Source organism: Limulus polyphemus, unplaced genomic scaffold, assembly GCF_000517525.1.
Source record: "Limulus polyphemus unplaced genomic scaffold, Limulus_polyphemus-2.1.2 Scaffold2133, whole genome shotgun sequence".
Taxonomy (NCBI): Eukaryota; Metazoa; Arthropoda; class Merostomata; order Xiphosura; family Limulidae; genus Limulus; species Limulus polyphemus.
This window is the reverse complement of record NW_013667743.1, coordinates 30545-50650: the sequence shown is the minus strand read 5'-3', so window position 1 is coordinate 50650 and position 20106 is coordinate 30545. Positions and strand designations below refer to the sequence as shown.

Sequence of the window (20106 nt, the reverse complement as noted above, 5' to 3'; positions counted from 1 at the left end):
TTAAATGATAACGTTACAACATGTGATAACATGAACATAACATTAAATGATAACATTAAAACATGTGATAACATCATGACTTGGATAATTTCAAAATGTACAAGCTTATAATAAATAAAGCAAATCCTGTAAATTAAATAATGCATGTGACTTGATTAATTTAACATACTTTCAACCTGTGTTTATGTATGTGCTAAAAACAGATTCACACCTATATGTCTGTTCAATGACCTCCGTTTCTTGTACTTACAAAACTAATAATAAAAATATTCAACTCTGAGACTTGAAAATTTTTTTGTTCAAGAGACACCTAAAAAAAATTTATATAATGTTAACAAACTACAAATTTTTGTATCAATTTCAGCTCCTTTGTTTACGAGAAATATTAACAAGCTTTAACTACATTACAAATCAGAAATATAATTGAATAAAGACTCTGCAAGCAAAAGTGAAAGATTTATCATTTATACCATATTTCAAAACATATAATGGAAGATTAAAAATTCAAAAAAACCTTCTACTTAACTTTAAGAGAAAAACTAATCATAAATGCATCAGAAACACAGCCTGAAATACAAAGCACCAAACTCTGTGTTAATGAAAATAATCAACAATAACTCATGCACACTTACACTTACACACACACACAGATATATATATATATATATATGCAGCTATACCGCAGAATACACAAATTTATATTTATTAGGCAGAGGTATACCTGACATTTTCCAAAAATTCTGGTAATTCTATCTCTTCTTTTCCAAAATAATTGGACAGATATTTTTGAAGATGTTCCAAATCTTTATTATCCTGAAGGTTTTCTGTTTCCAACTCTTTTTCAATTTGACTGGTCTGATTCTCATCTAAGGATTTTATCATCTTGTTTTCTAACAAAACAGCTGGTACTGCACACTTTTCCTTTTCAAGACTGCTGTTCTGACTTTTGTGAAAACATTTTTTCTCATTTTCTAATGCAGTATTTAATATTGCTATATCCTCCTTTCTAAGGCTGTTGTCATAATTTACCTGTAGGACTTCTGTCATCTTGTTTTCACATCTGTCATGAGGCACTCTCACCTCTTTTCTACAGTTATTGTTCTGAATTTCTTGGTGTTCTGTTTTACTTTCTAAAGTACCATCTAACGTCATCTCTTTCTGAACAAATTTGCTGTTCTGAAGCCATTTCGTAATTTTTTTTTCAAATCTATCATTTGATACTTCTTTACTAAGGTTGTTATTTTGACTTCCTTGAAAGTGTCTAATTTTTGTATTTTCTGAAGCATCATCTAACTTTACCTGTCCTTTTCCAAGTTTGCTGTTTTGACTTTCCTGCACATGTCCCTTTACTGTACTTCCCAACATATTAGATGGTACAACCACTTTTTCTTTAAAACTGCTGTTCCCAGTTTCTTGAAAGTGTTCTGTTTTTTTATTTTGTAGTGCACTAAATGATACCGGCACCTGTTCTTTTCCGAGGTTATTTCCACAATCCTTTTGAAAGTTTTCAATATCTTTATGGCCCAAATACTTATCTCTAAATTTTGTTCCAGTTGTAGTTGTGTCTTTGGAATGTAACAGATGCTGGCTAGACTGATTATTGACAGTGGTTACAAACTTTGTTGAGCAGTTGGTAGAGGTTTTCTTTTTTATAAGACTCAAGAGATTAAGCAGATCACTTTTTCCATGTGATTTCAAACTTTGACTGGCATAGCTAATATCAGAACTGACTGCTTGTTCAGAGGTTTCAGGTGTTTGTGTGTGTGACACGCTAATTTCTGACACTGATGATACACTCGGAAGTAGTGAGTTTGTCTGTTTAGACAACTGGACAGAATTGCAGGTGGGAGCTACATCTTTCTTATCAAACATTAGAGACTGTAGTTTAACTTTATGTGGCTGAGAATCTTTTAACTTCTGTGTTTCTTTTTTAACAGTCACAGAATTTAAACTGGACTGAGTTACAACAGATTCATGTAATTGAATAGTTTGTGCTGCCACTTGATTTCCAAGTTTGCCAGTTCGTAACTTACAAAGTAAATTTAAAGTTAGTTTTGCTTCTGGGCTAGATCTAAACTGTTCCTCTGTATTATGTACTGAAACATGGACAGTATTTTCTTCTGAATGTGTTGGACAAGACACAGCTGTCTGCAAGCTTGAAGATACAATTTCTTTTTCTTTCTTTTGTCTGCAGTCAGAAATTCCTGGTGAAGGAAGTCTAGTAGAAGATATAGTTTCTGATAGATCTGTTTTATTCATAACAGATGTACTAAGACCATCAAAGTCTTGATCAGAAATATCCGATCCACTTAAAGAATGTCTCGTTTGTCTTTTTTTTACATTCAGCAAAAGACTTTTGACACTGACTGATTTTTCACTTGCTGCTTTTACTGAAGTAAAATTCTGACTAGAATAATCACACTTAACCAGGTTAACATTAACATTGTTCTGAGAAGAAAGAACACCATTTATCATTTTGTAATGCTCGCCACTCTGAATGACAGAAGAGTCTCCTGATAACCCCTTGCTGTGATTTAAACTATTCAATGTCAAAGCATCACTTTCTGTATTAAGGGATGACTTCTGAGAGCCTGTTCTAGTAGCAATCTTTTCACTACTTTCAAGACTGGATTCCTCTGAATTCTTTGCAGACTGAAGAAGCATCTTAAGTCCACCTCGTAAATTTGCCTCTTCAGCTTTTGGAGGCATTCTGGCGATGCCTGGAAGATCTCTGTAACTTCTACCTGTTACTTTTAAATCTGGAGTCCTCCCACTTGACATGAGCGAAGCCTGTAAAATATATAACAAATTTTTACCAATGTATGTTTGATTATGTAACATAAAAGTTTATAATAAGTTTGGAAAAATAAAACTTCCTAATTGAATATCTTTCTTTCTCTAACACTGTTAACATGAGTCATTCTTAGTATATTCTTAAAGTGTATATTTTGCCTATCTTGATCAAGATTAAAATCTTTCAAATAATCAGTCACGTCTAAAAATCTATTTTTGTTGGTCTATTAATTTATTTCTAATTTACATTTCACTTTTAAAACACTTTCATACCACAACCAAATAATCCCAATTTCAGTAACTCAGCACCTTTTTGAGAAATGTGAATGAATAAACACATCATAAATCTTCAGCACATACAGGTTGCTGCCGGTGAATAAAACTATCAATTACTGCTAACTATCAACAGTTGCTAAAATGTAAGACATCATCCAACACCAGGTTTTCAATAATAAAGAAATGTAAATCCAAAATTTAATTGTCCAGTTACTTTCAAATTTCATAGAAAGATTAGTCTTCAGAACATTTAGAAAAAAAAAAAAAAGCAATTTAGTAAAACTAGAAAACTATAAGGAGGAAAAATGAATATGTAAACAGCATTTTCAATTCTTTGGCCAACCAGTTCAAATTTTGTATAATATACAAGATGTCCCAGAAGTTTAGACCCATAGGGAAAATACAGAATATACTTAAATTCTTTATTATTCAAATTGCATTCTAGTAACAGCCACACATATATCATTTCTTGGTATACTGTGCCATCAGGGTATTTTCTTTCCTGAAATATGTACAACTGACATTAGAAATGTGTTTAGCTTTATGAATATAATGTATATTTTCCTTATGGGTCCAGACTTCTGGGAGACCCAGTACATCTGCTAACTTATAGCATACTCATTCATTCATGACATACGTTAGTTGTAACTTCAGTCCGAAATGTAAAATGCAATAAACAATTAATAAAATGTTGTACAAAGAAGGTATTGCATAGCATTACAAAATGTTCATCACAGGCAACATTAATGCAACCAGAGGGAAAAAGCATTAGAAAAATTACAAAACCTTCTACATATAACTTAAAATGGTTGGACTTAATCAGCAAATTTATGTAGCTATCAAATTATACTCAATAAACATTCACTCAAAAAAGTGCTAATTTCAAACCTGTATTAAAATAGTACAGTCTTGTGCCGTTACAACTGATCTGTAATATTGGCTAGTAACATGAAGTTCAGTACTCTAGCAGAAGAAACTGCTACTGGTAAAAACGTGATTGAAAAGACTATTATTTCATAATTAAAACCAGTTTCATCTATGTATATTCAACATACTACAGGTTTTTAATCAGAAGTTTAAGCATACTGAAAGAATTTTGTTTGTTTGATGAACTTTGTGCAAAGTTATTCAAGCCACACCTGCACTAGCCATCAACACTACTCCATCATCAACTCTTCGGCTATTCTAATATAATAGTGACTGGACTGTCATTCTTATAATGCACTCACAGCTCTTAACTAAGAGGCACAATTTTGTTTTTGGTGGTAACAAGACACGAACTATGGATCCTCATATCCACAAGTCTAGCACATTTACCAATGGGCTGTGTTTGACCCATTAAAGATATGCATTGTGATTTTGACTACCACGGGTGCTATATATTTCTATAACTATACATTTATTGTAGCTACCTACAGAAAAGTTTGTTTAGTTGTATTTTAGAAAAACAATATACATCAATCATAAAATATATAATTCAGAATGTAAAGGCACAAGACAAACACACACACACACACACACACACACAAAAAAAAGAAATCCAAATAGTTTTATTACATTTTCAGCTTAGTTGAGTACACATATACTGATTAGTAAAATCTAAATTATTTCAAATGGCAAAATAAAAGTAGTGAAAAAATATTCCCCTTCAGAAATAACCTCATATAACAATCTTAACATTTACATACTAAAACAAATGATTCTTTATCAAACTAAATTATTACTCATTTTTGTAAACAAGATTTCATACATTAAATGCATACACCATGTGGTGGCAACCATAAAGCATACAACAGATTATCTGAAAAGGCAAAATTCTATAAGATATCGAAGTAAAACTGCAATTTTGGTGGCACTGTTAATTTGTGTATCTCATGAATATATTTCAATCAATCATTATGGATAAGCTAAAGATATTATTTCTTTCCACTTCAACTAACTCAATATGTGAAGGTCCAGTTGATGATAAAAAAAAAATGCTTACATATTTATTTTCATTACTTTTGAAAATCTCTTCTTTTTTTCCATCAGGAGAAACCTGAAATGAAGACATATTCTGTTTGGGTGGAGTTCGAAAGATGCCACGACCAATACAAGCCCTGGAATTAGGTGATCTATTGTTCCGATAGTTTACATAAGATTGTGGCTGTTGCTCAGTTCTAGATTGGCCTAACTTCGGAGAATTCAGACCAGCTTCGTCTTCTTCCTATAATATATCGATTCAAAATATTTTATTGCATGTAAACTCAAGGTCAAAGGTCAAGGACAACTGTAACCTTAACTTATATACACATGATACATAAATTTAACAGAACAAACTGACTGAAAAAGTGTCATGAGAATAGAATACTGAGATTAAACTAAAACTCAAGCAATAGAAAAGACACAGGCTAGTGTCCTAGTGACAAAGATGTCTTGTTTAATTGAATCTGTAATCAGTTGGTAAACAAATTGATTATTCTCACTTAACACTTGGATAGTTTGAATAAGGGAAAATAGTAATAATTGGAAACACTAATTTCAATTAGTTGATTATTTTTGGAAGTTGAGAAACTAACTGATTAAATTGAAGAACCTTGAATTAATTGAAAATAATGAGAAATCATAATGGCAATATTTTGATCGCTTGGATAATATGAGTGATTGAAAACAGTAATAATCAGAAACACTAATAATATACATATATTTCAAAGCAATCTTTCAATTTTTAACAAATATTTTAATATTATATTCAGCAAAGGCAGAATTTTTAATCTAATCTTAAAAAATGTCAACTTGTATACATATATGTGTGTGTGTGTGTGTGTGTGTGTGTGTGTGTAACAAACTTAAATTTTATAGCTACGTTTTTCTTTAAAATAGAAAAAGACCAATCAACACATGCTAGACAAAAAACTTTGATTACCTCAAATTTTCTCCTTTCACTAGGCTTCATTGCCTCATACTTCTTTTTTTGTGCAATATTTTTTTGATTTGCTTCAAAAAGAAGGTGTGAGTGACTGACAGACAAAGAGGACTCCATGTTCACACTTGTTGGTGGTATCACCTCTTCTTTTGACTTTGACATCACTGTTCAGAGAGATAGAGAAACATTTAAAACTTAGTTTGGGTGAACTTGTGTATTGATTTTATTTGTTATAACCTTATATTAATTTTCCATGTTACCGTAATCAATGTTATTTTTATTCCTAATGGACATGCATTAACTAATTAATCCTGCTCCTTACTTAGTGGCATCGTACTACTCTTTAATTTCTCATACATTTCACTCATAGAAAACTAATTAAACTTAAATATTAAAACTACACATAGATTTCTAGCTGGATTTCTTAAAATTTTACTGTTCTCAATCTGGCCACTTTTAATGACATATTTCATATTCATACATCTTTGTAAACTTTAAAGTACTAAAACTTTCATAAAAAATACTTAGATTTTACTTTTAATTTACATAACAATGTAACACAGTTTAAAATTCAAGATTAAGTTTCGTGTACAAACTTGTTAACTACCTAATCATAGCTTTTGAAACCAAACAAACCTTTTTGAACTTCTTCTTCTGAATACCAGGCATAGTTCTGATTAAGTAGTTCCTCATTTAGACAAACTGTTTCACCACCAATAGAAAAAAAAAGCTGACCATAGATGTTGCCCTCCTCATCTTGATGAGCAACTTCAGTCCACGTGTTTCCAGACTCTTGATACATATCAAATAAGCTGCCTTTATTAGGTTTATTATAGCCCAAGTTAATATATATTAATTGCCCTATGATAATATAAAACAAGAACTGAACACCAAGTACTATATAAAAAAATTGTCATTTTTAATGACCAATACAAACTACTGGATAATTAAATACAAAAGTGTTCACATTTTTGAGACTATGAAATAAATACTTTAAAATTAGAAACTTAATAAGTCACAAATCCAATTTCTCTTTCAAGCATGTTTGTTACAATAAATTAAAAACAAACAGTAAGTTCAACAAACAATTAAGTGATATTATACTTACTTGTTTCAGAATATCATTTTGATATTTATAATTTCACACACTGAAGATAAACACACAGTCAATAAGATAATGAAAGCATTTTCTTAAGACATACATGCCATCAAATAGTAAATGAACCTACAAAAGAATAACTATTCTTTCAGTTTATAAGTAAAACAGCAAGTGAATTTATAAATGATATACTATTGAATCATTCAATTTCTACCCAAGATAAGTTCAAAATAAACTTACGGTTTACAAGTTTCTGTACAAATTCAAAGGCAGCAGTATCCCATTTCTTGCTTGGACTACAAGTTATAATTCATAAGGTTTTAATGTAAAATAGTCATAATAAAAAGCTAATATACTAGTGCTTTTATCATTAGTCATTTAACTATTAAATTATAACATTACTTACTTTTGAGAAAGAAAAGCTAATTACATATAATTATCCTACATTGATCAAAAACAAGTCAAAAAAGGTTTAAATTATAATTCGCTACAATCTACTCAACTTAGATAGTTAGGAAAATATTTTAAACTGTAAAACCGGCAACCAACTACATTCTCAGATCTACCAAAAATATATATTAAAACATTACTTGAGTACCCACTGTAGAGTAAATTTGAAGAAATTTGTCAAAAATTCATAAATAACAAGTAGAAAGCTAATTTAAATTGAATGAAAAATAAATAAAAGTACCATATAAAATATATGAAATGGTAAGTAAAAATATAAATTACTTTTTGTTAGCTTTCGACTAGAGAATTATTCATAAATAAAATTAGAAAAAAAAAAGAAAAACGCATTTAGGAATAAGTAAGAAACATAATCACACTCAAATGTTTGATACTATATAGGTATAATTATACATAGCAGAAGAAATCAATTTAGCTATATGAAATGAAACATTGGGATTTTGTAGTAAAAATATTGTAATGAAGATCTGTGAATGTTTTTTTTCCAATAAATCCCCCAAGTGTTTTTAATCTGAGACAAATACGTTTCTGCTCAATTTTATCATGTTATTGCCCTTTGAACCATCTCTAACATAAATCTGCTACACAAATTACCTAGCTCACGTGAAGAATTTTTTATTATTTTTTCATTATCTTACCTAATCTAACAAGTTTCTAATTTTTACATTTTAGTTACTTATATAATAATAAAAAATATATATAAGGAGAACCAGAAATACAGAACACACCTTTGAACTTGTTGTCAGTTGTTGATGAAATTTAAGCCTATTTTTCTTTTCTTTTTTATAATGATGTTACTATTACACTAAATTTTCATTTATTTAAATAATGCACCTAAGAACACAGAATAATTACACTCACAAAGCAAACAATATCTTATAACTATTATAATTTAACTGGATTTCTAAATAAGACAAGAGGGGGGGGGGACTTAAAATAATTCTCTCAGCTACTCAACCCCAACACTTCAAGATAAACTTTCAAACCAAAGACAAAATTGACAATACTCTGTACAAAAAACAACATAGCATTATGTGTCATGTGATAAACTAAAAATTTGCCTTTCTATTGGTTATAAATGATATAATATAAAACATTAGAAAAAATTACTGGCAATTTGTAAAAGAGAAGACAAGTGGGCATGGCAAGTCTGATTTTCTAGTCTGACTCCATAAACAAAGAAGATTGAAGATTATAAGAATTATCCTTAGTAATATGTACATTACAGTGAGTAGTTTACAATAAATTTCATAATCCAGATAGGAGTGGTAAATAAATTAAAGAAGGGGAAGACCCAGAGAATAAATCTCACGATTAAAGATTTATTGAAATTTTTTTGTAAAAGTATGAAATTATAACTTTTATAACATCAAAATTTGATTTATTAACTACATTTTGATGCCAAGTTTATCCATATACATTATTAATAAAGTAGTTTAATTAAATCTTGAATGTAACTCTATAAAAGGTTGTGACATGTTCACGTTGACCTACCTTCAGCGAGAGGATAAAAGGTTTACACGAATACATTCTACATTCTATGACTTAGAAAACTTAATTCCTAGTTTTTACCAAAATACTACAAAAAATTTATAGGTGAAACTGTTTTTACATTATTCTTTTACACAGTCTGATCTAGTTATTCAATCATCGCAATGTAAAAACATTGATAATAAAAAAAAACTTTAACATTTACTGATTTCTTTTATAATATGATTTCATGAATCATTAGAAGAAAGGATAGTTGAATAAAATTTCTGTTTTTAAGTAAACTGTACTGAAAATGTTAAACTTGCCCGTGAGTCACTGTTACACCATCTAGCAATGTCATGCTTTTCGGCTTCAAACCAAGGAGAAAACAATTGACAGCTTGAAATGGGATATCAAATACAGTTTCTGAAGTGTACTGAACCCTGATGAGAAATACAGAAAAAAAGCAGCTGATATTTAGGGTATCAAGAATGATCTTTCTAAAAGACAAAATGAAATCAAAAGAACAATGTTTAAAGATAATATTAATGACACTATATAGATATATTACTGCACCTATGAAATAACATTAATTTTTAACAGTACTCAATGTCAATAACTAATACTAAAATGAAAAAAAATCAACTTATTTCTGTTTACCAAATGCATTCTTAATCAAAACAAAAAATAAACATTGATACAACGTAGAAACATTTACAGCAACACAAATTTAGTTTTTACACACACACAAGTTTACCTAATCAAAAACTGTAAAAATAACAATTTGACTACTTAAGTCAAATTTCAACACTCACCAGTGTCTTTCTACAAGGATAGTGTAGCCATAATCAACAAGGTATGCACTGTAAGTTAAAAATAATAATCTTATTTTAACACATGAAAAAACATTATTTAATATACTGCTTAAATTAATTAACCGATAATCTATACTCTAGATATGACAGTACAACTACTCTTGTTAAATAATGTCAGTAGTACGTCTGAGTACATTTTTATACAAAACAAGAGCAAGTGATCTGTGATGCACATTCTCAGTTCATAGTTCGAATAACAACAAAGTATATAAAAACATCAAGACTTCAATGACACATGCCAGGACCCCAACATAGATATTTCCATGATATTGACAAGATTAATAGTGACACATGCCAGGACCCCAACATAGATATTTCCATGATATTAACAAGATTAATAGTGACACATGCCAGGACCCCAACATAGATATTTCCATGATATTAACAAGATTAATAGTGACACATGCCAGGACCCCAACATAGATATTTCCATGATATTAACAAGATTAACAGTGAAATATTCCAGGACCCCAACATAGATATTTCCATGATATTAACAAGATAAACAGTGAAATATTGTATAGAAATAATTGCCTATTTTACCTCTTTTGACTTGTAATTAACATGTCTATAAGTACATGCTAAAATCCCATTAGCTTTCCTACTTGCAGTACAGCAATGCCTCAATAGTTTGAATGACTTATACACTACTATGTCAAGATTCTTTTTTTTTTGTAATGAGGTTTAGTGTGTTCCCATTTATATTAAACATGTGATCATATTACAACAACCCAAGCTCATTACTTTACATTTATTATAATTAAGGATTGTTTCCAAATATTTATCTAGCTTACCAATTAATCCAAGTCATTCTGTAATATCAAACAGTTTAATACCAAAATCAAACTTTTATTAACTTACAAACTATAGCCCCATCAATATCATTACTATTAATAAGAAACCGCACTGACACCTCTGAGGCACACCAGTAATAAAAATGGTCCAATCTTACTGGATTACTTTGACTTATTTCCATCCAACAAACCAATTAACTTATTTTTCCCCAGCCTTTACCAATGGCATTTTTTTTAGCTTATCTCCAGTATGGTACCTTATAAAAAACTTTCTGAAAATCATAATTACACCAAGTTCATAACCATTCCGTCATCCAGATAACAAGTAACATCTACACATTCACACACACACACACACACACACAAAATAAAAAGATGAGTAAGGGAAGACTTCCATTTGATGAATCCATGTTGCCTTTCTTTTATAACATTATAGTTTACTAAGCCTTGAATCACGTGGTTCGTGAGTCAATGAAGAAAACAGCTGGCTGTAAGACTTGATGTGAATTACATTTTAAATATTCAAGGTAGACATGTTCCTTACAGAAAGAAAAAGGGTGGATGCAAGTAAGAAACCAGAGTATATAAGGGGTATAAGGGATAATTAATGAAAAGCACTATAAAATTAAGAAATTTAAACTGATTGCCATGATGGGAGACTTTGAGAATTATAGAAGATCAGGAGCATTGGTCAAACAAGAATTCGGGAAATCAAAATCGTTATATGAATAAAAGATTGGCTGAAAACATAAAAATTAACAGTAAGGATTTCTTTAAATACATTAAAGGTAAGCAAAACGTTAGGATGGAAATAAAGCCTTTGACAGATGATAAAGGAAGGCTCATAACTGATGATTATGAGACAGCTGGATTATTAAATTTTACTTTTCAATTGTCCTAAACAGTTGCTAGATAGTTTGTTTTGTTTGTTTTTGAATTTTCGTAGTTACAACATTCCTTAACACAGTAAGCTATCTGTATCAACAAAATAACATCCATTACATGAGGTTATTCTTTCACTCAATGACAGCCAAACAAATTGCTAAGCTGAAAATCAAAAGGTTTAAGGTTCACACATTATTAGCTTATGCTTTTAAATCCTGTGTTTTTGTTCATTTGCTGGGTTGCTATGAAAAGTTTTATTTTTGCACAAAACACCAAGGACCATGATGGTGTCTGAGAAATAATTGTGTATATACTTCTAAAAGAATTTGTAAAATAAAATAATTCTGTAACACACAGATTAATAAATTACAAATTGCAAATACATGAATGTGTCTGTGTGTGTGTGTGTGAATTTGTTTTGTTTTAACTTTATTCATTTATCCTAATCTCTAGGAATAATATACACTTAATGTGCTTCAATTCCTCCCAGCAAAGAACCCAAGCAGTTACATCTACAGTTAGTATACTAATGACAAATAAACTGAATGTATATTATCTGTTTTAATGTGTAATGAATTGGTAGATTATGTTTGTTTGTTAGATGACAAAGGACACATAAATATCTAACTTACCAAAGTCAGAGTTCTGATTATGTGAAATACTTAATGCCATACAAAGGGCATCTGGAAGCAATAAAAAGAAAGGAGAAAAAAATTCTCCATCAAAGTGATTGAGGTTGCAGCATGACAACTGGTAGAAGATGAAAACTCTTGAAGAGGTGTAGAGTGAGAAAGACCAAAATCAGAAGGTACCAGAAAAAGAGTCTAAACTGTCTTCTCATTAATAGTATTCTTGCTCGGAAACATTGTCACATTGAAAAGAAGAAGAAATCACTGCCCGTACATATGAATCTAGCTCCCTGCAAATTAAGGCCTGTACCTCCTCTGCAGATAAAGTCTAATCCGATTTCTGGGAAGTAATACTAGTGGCATTTTTGACTGAAACGGGGATTTCCATAGTCGATACATTTTTCTCTTATAATTCAGTAACAAGAAATAAATGCAAAAAAAAAAATAACTGTTGGAACAAGTGACTGCAAACACAGTAAAATAAAACTGTTGAAAAGAAAAATTGAAATAGGAAAGAAGCACGTTCATAAACTGTACCCACATATGAAAAAGCACACGTCTAAATAATGTTGTGAGGACTGAGATAGTGAGGACTGATCGAGAATAGTAGAGGGAGCTAGCTGCATCAATATAGGTGGCACAATAATACTGGTGGATAGTAGTCGCATGATACGTACATGTTCAGAAATGGCACAAAATTGATGGGGTATATAGACTGGTGCACCAATCATGAAAATCTTTTAGTAATGTTTAGAGGAGAGAAGAAGATCAAGATAGCTTTGTGTGAACAGTGGTAAGATTGTATCGGAACATAAAAGTTCTAAATTCAACAAGCACTTACTAGAAAAAGATTCACTCTTGAAATTTTTATTCGTTACTCAATGGATGAAATAATGGAAAAATATCTAATGAAAATTATATCTCTTTACTTGATTTTATTAAACAATGTATAATTTCCAAAATAGTATTATATGAATGACTAAAAATAACTTGTAACATTACACCAAGTATGAAATATATTTACCATTAGACAACTTATCAAAAAAAAAACCTTGCATTATAAGATATATTAATAAAGAGAATTTTAAGTAATTTATATAACATATATTATTACAATCTTTTTTCATACCTTTTTAACAAAATCATCAAATGGAGCATTATCTACTGAAAGAATTGGTCTTGGAATATGGTGACCATGACAAATAGCTCTTACACAAGGTTGTTTTCTTTTCATTGTAATACTAGGGCAATTCTGAAAGAATTATATTATAAAAACACAAATGAATAGCTCTGGTTAACTCAAAGAATAAAATGCCAAGTACTTCTCCCTTTCTTTGATTCTACATTCATACAGTTAACAAAAATATTTAATAAAAAAGATAAACAAGAGTCAAATTAATATCAAATATTTTTTCTCGTTATCAACTTTGCAATATATAAAAATATACCATACTACTTAAGTATAAACTTTAGATCTTGCTTGTTTTTTCACAAAATGAATAAAATTAAATATATGCCGACTAAAATTTAATTTATTTGGTACTTTATTTCAAACATTAAACATTATTTTTTAATAATATTTGGGAAACACGGGTTTAGGTAAACATATAGGTTTAATTTATAGATACGTTATTTAGAATTATATATTCAGAAACACAAATTTATCCAATAACTTGGATCCCAAATGTAAACTATCAAGAATACTATTTATACGGTTTTCAAATTACCATTGTGTGAACCATGGTGAAAGAATTACATGCTTTAAATAAACTAAATTAATCAAAAGTCTTTGTTCTTTGATAGTTTATTTAGGCAGAAAATTCATGATGAGTATATTGGAATGGACAGTAGCTGCCTGTTGTAAAAACACAGTTGCTGTCCATTTCAGTATACTCAAAAGTCTTCATATCTTAGACCAGTAGCTCCCACCCTTCTTCCAACCGAGGACCAGCTATTTCTGATCCAAAAATGTTACAGATCACTTCATACAATATTAATTTTTAAAGCACTTTTAAGTTATATTGTAAAACAATATACTTCAGCAGCTATATTTTAAAACACATATTTTTGTTTCAACATCTTGCAGACAGGCTGAAATTTCCCTATGGACCAACAATTGAGGGCCACTAACTTAAACTGTTTTATCCGTTAGTAAAAACATGACCCAAACCTTGCATTTGATTTTCTCTTAATTACACGAGTTTAGATTTTGAAAACTAAAAATACAGATTAGTTTTGAGAAGAGTGAATGATACAAATATATATCAATCAGTTGCTTGTAATATACCAAGATTTTCTGTTATTTATGTTTAACAGTAACCACAAACCATGACAACTTCAGGCTTCACACAGAAACAAATTAAATTACAGAAATTTTGCAGGATAAAACTGTTAAAAAAAACTTTTGGTGTAATTATGACTAATTCTCTCTCTTTTACAATTTCTATATGACAATTATAAATACAAAACATATGCAAAATATTTTGTTTGAATTTTGTAAATATAAGATTCTTTGAAATCTACTCACAAGTTTTCTGCTGAGGTAATCATCTTTTTCAAGTTTTGTATAACATGGTGTCATCTCTGGAGGAAGAATATCAAATTTTTCATTTTTCACTTCTCTGAAAAAAATGAAATTTGGGCATTTGATTTATTTAATAAAGCAGCATGATTGAAACCCAACAACATTCCACATTGTAAAAAAATGTAATACAAAATTAGAAATTTGAATACAACTCAGATTTCAGCCTGAAATACTTTGATTAGCAGAAAATCCAACCTTTAGTTTCCTAAACAATTTTCTGTTCTTTTTTCCAATATATATATATACACACAAAACATACTCAAACTTTATAATAAATGTACTAACATCCAAAAAATTAAATCAGTTGCATGTGTACATGTGTAGGAAGTTTTTTAAACTTCTTTACACTAGCAGGAATTAAACTGGAGTAGGGAAGTATGTACAATGCCACCATACATGTGGTGGGTGTAGATAGTACTACGCATTGAGGAATGGATCTGTCATCGCTCAGAGCCCCATCTCAGACAGCTGTGTTTATGTGTTAATATTTTGTATCTAAATTTCTTCATTTCTTTATAGATACTTAGAGTACAGGTACCATCGCTCTGCTGGGTTTTAATATATGCCCCTACTATTCAGGTTTGGAAGGAATTGCTAGATCTGATTTATCTTACTAGATAAGGCGATCAGATTGTCATTTTCAATCAGACCATTCGGCTCAGTTTTTTTGTACTAGGGGTGTTTGGTGGGTATCATGTGTTGTGGAATAGGATTAACCCTAGAATTAGGTTTAATCTCATAATCATTGAGATGCCTCGCACAGCCTTCAGATTTGTTCAGAACTCTACTTACCTAACCTCGTACGTGAGTAGTCTAGGCAGATCGCTTAATTGTTTTAATTACCTTAAATATACAACACTGCCTTTGCATTTGTGCATCCAAATACAAAATACCAAAACCAAACAATGTTTTGTATTTGAAGCATGAGATTTTCACCTGGTTTTCTTATTAAAGACAAATATATACAAATAAGCCACCATATCTCAGTAACATGTGTGTGTGTATGTATATATAGCTGATTGCTCATCAAATTAACTTAAATTATATAAATATACAAGTTATCAAATCTTTTCAAACAAGGCCAAAACTAACTTAGAAAAAGTATGTGTTTATGACAAAACTACTAGGACTATCGGTCATCATCCCTAATTTTGAACTACTGACCAAAGGTTTTTGTATGTAATTAAGCACAAAGCTACACAATGGGCTATCTGTGCTCTGCCCGCCACGGGTATCGAAACCCGGATTCTATCGTTGTAAGTCCGCAGACATACCGCTGTGCCACTGGAGGGCCTGACCAAAGGGGAACACAGCCAATGAACAGCACCCTACCATCAACAATACATATTAAGGAACTGTCACTTTTATAATGCACATACAGCATAGTTTACAGGGAATATTTTGTGATAGTACATGGATTTGATCCCAGCTTAACAGTTCTGAAATCCAGAATTCCATCGTAAGGCCAACTTGAACATCTTATATCAAAAATCTTTCACTTACCATTGTAATTATAAACACACCACAAAACTTTTTATAACTAAAAATACTATATACAGCAATTTCAATCTTCAACTAATCAGAATCTCTCAAAAGTATACTGCCAGATACAAATACCACTACTTACTCTGCATATTCTATACTGACTTCTGTCTGAACGTATTTCTCAGAGGGTGAAGAGTGCAGTGGTTCTAATCTTTCACTTCTGCTAGAATGGGGAGAACAGAATTTGATCACTTTAAAAAATATCAAGCTACAAATCATATTTCACAGAACTAAAACAATGAGATAATTCCAAATCAGTTATTATATTCTATTTTAATAATTACATTTTGGTTCAAAAATCCCTTGTATAAACAGATGCTGTTTATTTAATATGTAATAGTTAAGGAGAAGCTTTTCAAAACATTTAATATTTGCAAAAAGCCCTAAAGTAAAGTAAATTTGCTATTTCCAACACAACTTTGTGTTGATTATAAATAAAATTTCCCTTCAGTGGAAAAAAAAAAACTAACTAAACATTAGTCAAAAATTGTATCCAACTTCTTTTATTGCTAAAGATAATATATTTTTATTTAGATGAGAAATATATATATAGGCTGTTCATTCAAGCAAAAATAACAAACAGAAGCTAAAAAGCTTAAAACAAGAAATTTGAAGACTAAGTCCAAGTTCATTTATTCATTTATATTTAAAAAAGTGTTTCATGAAACACACCAAAAAATAGAGGTAGAAATTACATGCTCAGAAGAAAATGTGCACCTTCTTCAAAAATACTCCAAGAACTACAAATATCATAGGAACTAAATCTATACAAGGAGATCAGCCAATGATAATCACCTGATCAGTAGTTACTATACCATCAATAGGCCTATGCTGCATTTGTTTTTCATATACTTTATTGTGAAGATTTCAAATCATTGAAACATTTTATCAATGTTATTTCCATTCTAGGGCAATACTTCAAACTTTGTAAAAAAAATATTGGAAAATATGTAAATGAATCAACTTTTATGGTCAAAAATAATGATTGTGATTCTCAATATGTTACTTGCAAAACTGACTGTAAGACTGACCACAGAAGCTACCTGTAAATGTTATTGAACAATAACAGACAAACTTATAATTATAATAATAAGGAAAATTAAAATCTCTAACCTGTAAATGTTATTGAACAATAACAGACAAACTTATAATTATAATCCTTTATGAGTTGCTAAAGGAAAATTAAAATCTCTAAGTCAATGTATTTCTCCAAAGTATGATGCTCTACTGATAAATCTTAAGTTAATTTTACATACTTATGAAATCCAACCAAAGTTTTTATAGCATTAAAAAAACTGTGACAATAGTTCAACATTAGATTAAAGAGCTATATATATGATTATTATCAAATCATAAGCAATAAAGAGCTAGGATAAAAATGATGAAAATACTTTATTACTCCAAATTTTGGATGCAATTATTTCTCTGAAAATAACATTTTATCTGTTCTTTATGTAGTAAATCATGTAGTACGAAGTTACACCAAAAGGCTGCTTGGGTGTAAGTAGTGTTTGAAATGAAAGAAATGGGCTGGTTGGCAAAATGTTTGAAGCTGAGTACTATATTTCTTGTTTTTCATGTGTTTTCTTTATTTATCATTACAAAAGTAACTAAAATATACACAATTGGAAAATTGTTAGGCTGGAGTAGGTAAGATAATGAATAATAATAATAAAAATCCTTCATAATGTATACTTGAGGGCAACCAAGTGATTTACAACTTGTGTAGTGGGATTATTAGTTAGACATGGTTCAAAGGGTAATAAAACAATAGAATTAAGTATAAAGAGATGTATACTGTTATAAGTTATAGTATAAAACTTCTGATGGTAACTTTGTGGTTACGAGTTTGGTCACCAACTAAACCCATAGTGAGTGGGTTCATTTGCTCCATCTGTGTACAACTTTGTTTCACTCCTGCCTCACTTTTACACAACACTTTAAGAAAAACATAGTTTCTCTCTCAATCATCTATTGAACCTTTCCCTACTGAGAAGCTTACAGTCTACTAAAAGGTAACAGGATGGTTTCAGATCCTCCTAAAAAGAAGTGGGATAAAATCCCACCCCACTTCAAATACTGAGTGTAAGTATAGGTAATAACTTATATATTAAAATTCTTGAACAAAGGTTTCACTACTCAACAAAATATATCCTCAAATATATCTAATGTATCTTCACAACCTCTGTTAATAAACAAATATTAAAACCAAAACTAACAATTAGAGGTCAGTTAGTAGTCATGTCAGAAGCGCTCTTAGTAGTGTTTTGAGCTTTAAATTATCAAAATAGGAAAATTACTTGTCAATTGAAGTTTTTTCTAATTAAAACAAACTCAGTTTTAATGTTACCCTAAAAAAATTATAAAATATAATGAGATCCAGGTGTTACCTATATTTAATAATTTGATGATTCTTTTTTCTTGTTTGTTTGTTGTTAAGCACAAAGCTTCACAACAAGCTTCTGTAAAATTTACTTCAAATTTTACAGTTAAAAGTCCTCAAGCTATTGAGTCACTGAGGGTAATTTGATGATTTCACCTTTTTTTTTTAACACCGACTATTTAACAATATAATTAGAATTCTAAATATCACAAGACATTTGCCTATATTGATTATAACAACTAAAGAAAATGTAGGTACTATGAACAAAATTACTTATATTTGCAATTCTTCCAAGGTAGGCACAACTAGAAATTTATTAAACAATGTGTGGCCCAAATATTAAGATACAACGTTAAAAATTATTTTAGGTTGGAAGAGCCATCTTTTAAAAAGCTTTAGTACTTGTAATAACTGTTGATTCAGTCTTTCATCAATACTTTAATAATCTTACTTTAGATGAATTGGAATTTAGATATTGCTTATTACTTTGTTTTTTTTTTAGGTAAATTGAATCATTTTGCATGTTCGTTAATATTATGTACCTTGTAGACTTGGCAAATTTTGTGGGTTTGTTATTGATAAGTAATTTAGCTAGGTATGTTTAGATTGTTTGTAATTTACATATCATTGCTGCTAGTAACATCTGATTCGTTGTTCTATTTCAGTAATTTTTTTCTCCTCAATATAGGACTTAATTATGTGTCCTTTGTCGTCTAGGTGAATTTAGAGGAAATGTAAGTTCGATATTGATTATTAATGTGTTTTGTAAGTAATTTTTGTTTGTTTGGAGGTTCGTTATTATTACATACTTTGTGGACAAGGTAAATTTAGATGGCTTGTCCATTTGATATTTATAAGTACTTTGTTAAGTATGTATGTTTAGATAGTTTGTATGTTAAATATCATTACTACTAGTAACATATTCATTGTTCTATCTGAATAATTTTTTTTTCTACATTGTTAACTATGTGACTTATCCTAACTTTCGTCAGTATAGGATATAATTATGTGTCCTTTGTTGTCTAGATTAATTTAGAGGAAATGTAAGTTCGATATTGATTATTAATGTGTTTTGTAAGTAATTTTTGTTTGTTTGGAGGTTCGTTATTATTACATACTTTGTGGACAAGGTAAATTTAGATGGCTTGTCCATTTGATTTTTATAAGTACTTTGTTAAGTATGTATGTTTAGATAGTTTGTATGTTAAATATCATTACTACTAGTAACATATTCATTGTTCTATCTGAATAATTTTTTTTTCTACATTGTTAACTATGTGACTTATCCTAACTTTCGTCAGTATAGGATATAATTATGTGTCCTTTGTTGTCTAGATTAATTTATATGAATGGTAAGTTAGATATTGATTATTAATGTGTTTTCTAGGTAATTTTAGTCG

General features: G+C 29.8%; 1 protein-coding gene across 1 annotated transcript in view; it reads right to left on the bottom strand.

The window, feature by feature from the left end:
• Positions 1–270: 270 nt before the first annotated feature.
• Positions 271–20106, bottom strand: part of LOC106466043 — a 27316-nt gene continuing 7480 nt past the window's right edge. The window contains exons 5-12 of the mRNA XM_022393999.1: positions 9827–9874; positions 9338–9454; positions 7314–7369; positions 6611–6766; positions 5975–6138; positions 5054–5275; positions 722–2790; positions 271–310 (exon numbers count right to left, since the gene is read on the bottom strand). Coding sequence (XP_022249707.1) covers positions 271–310; positions 722–2790; positions 5054–5275; positions 5975–6138; positions 6611–6766; positions 7314–7369; positions 9338–9454; positions 9827–9874 — 2872 coding nt within the window. The remainder of the gene's footprint in view (positions 311–721; positions 2791–5053; positions 5276–5974; positions 6139–6610; positions 6767–7313; positions 7370–9337; positions 9455–9826; positions 9875–20106) is intronic.